The sequence below is a fragment of the Phaseolus vulgaris genome, chromosome 11 (assembly GCF_051622355.1).
Source record: "Phaseolus vulgaris cultivar YP4 chromosome 11, ASM5162235v1, whole genome shotgun sequence".
In the NCBI taxonomy this organism is placed as follows: domain Eukaryota; kingdom Viridiplantae; phylum Streptophyta; class Magnoliopsida; order Fabales; family Fabaceae; genus Phaseolus; species Phaseolus vulgaris.
The window spans coordinates 8,007,695-8,011,972 of NC_143508.1; the positions used below are offsets into that span (position 1 = coordinate 8,007,695).

The 4,278-nt window shown below is 37.9% G+C and overlaps 1 protein-coding gene across 1 annotated transcript; it reads right to left on the bottom strand.

The window, feature by feature from the left end:
* Positions 1–202: 202 nt before the first annotated feature.
* LOC137819554 (4-coumarate--CoA ligase-like 7) lies at positions 203–3,774 on the bottom strand. Its single transcript, XM_068623444.2, has 6 exons — positions 2,970–3,774; positions 1,967–2,689; positions 1,462–1,607; positions 1,145–1,212; positions 959–1,061; positions 203–603 (listed from the first exon to the last, which is right to left on the bottom strand). Exons 1-6 carry the CDS (start codon positions 3,460–3,462, stop codon positions 490–492), a joined length of 1,647 nt encoding a protein of 548 aa, XP_068479545.2. The 5' UTR covers positions 3,463–3,774; the 3' UTR covers positions 203–489.
* Between the last annotated feature and the right edge of the window lie 504 nt (positions 3,775–4,278).

Here is a 4,278-nt window from a genome sequence, read left to right on the forward strand (position 1 = left end):
ACAAAAATGATACGCAATTTATGAGTTATTAATTTTGTTAACAAAAACTAGTGAATTAAGCTTATAAACAACTTAAAGTCAAATCAGTGATGAATAATTTTTGAGAAAAATAATTCATGAACACATTTCTGTCCAAAGAGTTTATAAATTGTGATATATAATTACAAATCGATAAAGATATTAAATTTGTAGACTCTTAGAATACTTAGAAAGTATGTACTCATTAATTTTTCTAACTCTTGAAGAGTTAAATTTAGTACACAAACACCAAATTCACTTTCTTGCTTTCCTTGGGTTAAATGGAGTAAATATTTACTGTAATAAAATTCACAAGATTTATGTGCGAAGAAGAAATGCTACTATGTAGGAACTGTTGTGTGGTTTTAATTTTAAACTTGATTGGGCACATCTACTAATGCTTCAAGATGCACTGAGAATTTTCACTCTTTCTCAGAAATTGAATTGACCCTCCAAAAGAATTGTAATATATTATATTTTGGATCGTGCTTTCGCAGTGATCTCTCTTCTAAGAATTTTTCCTGAAGATGTCCTTGGAACACTACTTATGAATGTCACCCTTCTCAATTTTTTGAACGGTGCAACCTGTAAATAGTATAAAAATGAGTAACTACAAAATATGCAGAGAGCAAACATTCAGATGTGATTAGTTGACCAATCTGTGAAAACAATGGCAAGTGCTTCATTTATGGGTTAAACTTTGATTCAGAATCATCCACTAGAGATAAGTTGGATTCATACTATAATTATTGCAAATTTTATTACAAGACAAAGTTCAAACACAGAACTAAAGGATGAAAGAAGCAATTTTCTTGAAAGCATGCACTTCCTTTTACTTTTTCTTGACAAAAATTCACTGTATTTTGACTTTGGCAAGACAATCTATTTAAGTTATGAGTGACAGTAAAAAATCAAACTAGTTTTTGTATCTTTCTCTTACCTGATTAGCAATAAACTTCTTAATTTCTTCTTCAGTCAGCGAACTATTGGGTGAGCGAACAACATAGGCAATTGGAACCTCACCAGCCTCATCATCGGGATATCTATTGAAAGAAAGTTACTCAAGTGTGAATTCCTAATAATCGATAACATATGATGACTAAAATCAAACTTATATGACACTTACGGAACAACAACAGCGTCTAGTATTTCAGGGTGAGAAATGAGAAGGCCTTCAAGTTCAGCTGGTGCAACCTTGTTAAACAGCTCATAGTTCAGTAAGATATTGTCTCCAATGAGCAGAAGGGTCATGATATGGACAAATAATTACCCAAACAGAAATTACTACAATTCACACATTAACCACTTTGGACATGGAACATCTGTTTAATGTACTTCAACACCCCACTAGACCCACAAGGATTTGGTTAAGATTTCAGATAAATAATCATGCAATTCACTTCATACCAGAAAAATTCACTTTCTTTGCACTACATAACATACCTGAAAACCTTTGTACTTGATTAGTTCTTTGATACGGTCTACCACATAAAGTTGTCCATCTTCATCAAAATATCCAATATCTCCTGTATGCACCCACCCCTTTTCATCTATTGTCAATCTCGTGGCCTGTGGATTGTTGTGATAACCTGAAAGTTTTTTAATGGTTGCACTAAGTTTTATATAGGAAAAGACTACACAACATATTAATGTCAAAACTCCATATAAAGTAAAAAAAATGTTAATCCTCCACATCTATCCCAGCAGAAAAACATTGACAGAAAGAGGAATCTGAGTCTTCAATTAGAAAGCCAGAGTAAAAGGTTCAATACCAGAATAAAACCCAAGCTACCACAGTCTATATTGCCCTTTACAAACTAGTCATGAGATATGATTACAAAATTATTTAAAAGCATGAAGGAGAAACACTATGAAAAATTATTTAAACTAGATATTAGAGATTAAGAATTTGATGGATAAGCATGAATGGTACATGAAATTTCATTACCTTTCATCATGTTAGGACCTCGCACCCATATTTCCCCGGACTGTGTAGGAGGGAGAGGCTTTTGTGTATCCACAGTCACTATTTGAGCTTCTACTCCCGAAGCCAGCATCCCCGTCGACCCAGTATGACGAATCCCCGCTCTTGGATTCTCCACAGAAACAATGCCGCAAGTCTCTGTCATTCCATAGCCCTGACAAATGGCTACATGAGGAAAACGCCTGCCACATTCTTGCATCAACTCTTTCCCTAAAGGAGCGGCACCGGAACCTATCCGCTTCAACGAAGACAGATCATAGCTCTGGACCACACTCTGTTTCGCCATAGCAAGCAGGATCGGAGGCACCAACCACAACTTCGTCACTCTATGCTTCTCAATCGCTTTTAGAAACGCCTCCAGCTCGAACTTCCCCATCGACACCACCGCGCTCCCTCGCCGCAGCGCCGTGTACGTCACAACCGCCAGCCCGAACACGTGGAACATCGGCAAAACACAGAGGAACACGTCGTTTACCTCCCCGGCCAGGTCGTCGTCCATGCTGATCATCACCGACGTCGCGATGAAGTTCCCATGCGTCAGGACCACGCCTTTGCTCAGCCCCGTGGTCCCCGAGGAGTACAGCAGCGCCGCCGTGTCCCCCTGCTTAACGCCGCTCTCCGGAAGCTCCGTCACCGGCCCCGCCATCTCCATCACCGCTTCCAGACTCGTGATTTTCCCTGACACGTCTGCATGGTGGATTCAATAGTGTGTGAATTCAGAAACAAATTCTTATACAACTTTGATATCTATTTCTTTTCCTTCAAAAAACAGAGCAAAATATATTGAAATGAAATTGCATACTGTCATATTTCCAGATTTAGATACTTAAAAAAGTTAATTTAATCATTAATTCAATAAAAAATTTAAAAAAGTACATATTTTAAAAAAATTGAACCAACAGAGAAGATTTTATTTATTTTTGCTAATAATAATAATAAATAAACAATGGTGTCTTGGAAGTCTTACTTTTAGTTGGGTTTTGAAGGTTGTTGGTGCTGAGAATGACGGCGGGGAGGTTGAGGTTCTTTGCTTTGTCGCATAGTTCAGGGACAGTGATGACGAGCTTGGGGTTGGAATCTTTGACTTGGTTGGAGAGTTCGTGGACGGTGTAAATGGGGTTGGCGGTGGAGACGATGGCTCCGATGGCAGTGGCGGCGAGGAAGCAGACGGGGAAGTGGATGGTGTTGGGAGCGAGGAGGAGGACGACGTCGTTTTTCTTTATGCCTAGTTTGAGGAAACCATGGGCGAGGGTTGCGACTCGGGCTTTTAGCTGCGCGAAGGTGAGGGTTTGGGAAGAGTCGGCGTCTACGAGAGCGGTTTTGGATGGAAAAGAAGAAACACTTTGGAAGAGAAACGAAACGAGTGAGAGGTTGGGGTTGTCTGGGAGAACCAAGGAAGGCCTTTGAGACCGGTATGTTCCATCGCTACAGTACCCGGATCTATGGATTGCAGAATTCATAATTCTAATGTGATGAGGGAAGGAATTGAAGGGGATTTTATAGAGCAGATTTTTACACAGATGAACAAGGGAAGAAGAAGAAGAAGAACAGCAAGTAGTTCCTTCCACGGAATTCGTGGATTAGGTGGGAGATGATAACGAGACATTAATTGTTGTTTTGCTACTGTTTTAGTAGATCCTTGAGAGTAGATGACAGTGATATACTGATGTAGAATGAAGTTTTTTTTCCTAAACCAGACAAAGTCAGAGGTCGTGCAATGTAACTTTGTCTACTCACACAGATTGCATGCAGTTTTAAGCTATTAGAATTTTGATTTTTCATTTATTCAAAGTGGTTGTCAAATAATATTTTTCCTTCTTGCTTCAAAAGCATTTCTCAGTTCTCTCCTTTGACAAATAGGATCCTGGAATATGGACTTGGTAAAGCCTACGGATAAGGAGGATAGGAGATATTTTATGCAAGTTTTTGTATTCATTTAGTTTGGTAAAAATAGAAAGTCATTGTCAATAAATATTATTTAGTGCATTTTACCAATTTAATAAATTTTATTGATAAAATTTATTTACATTGTTAATTGGTATGAAAGCCTACTATATAGAGTGTGGCGAGAGATTGTCGTGACTTAATGTCGGAATGAATTGGTCATTTAGAATGTGAACACATTTAATGTTAAATTAATTTATTTTTTGACTTTGTTTGGATTGAGAAATTGAAAGTTGAGGATGTGGGAGAAGGAGAGTGTGAAAAATTGTAAGTTTGTTTGGATTAGAGTATGTTAGAATGGATGTGTAAAAAAAATTATTGAGATACGTGAG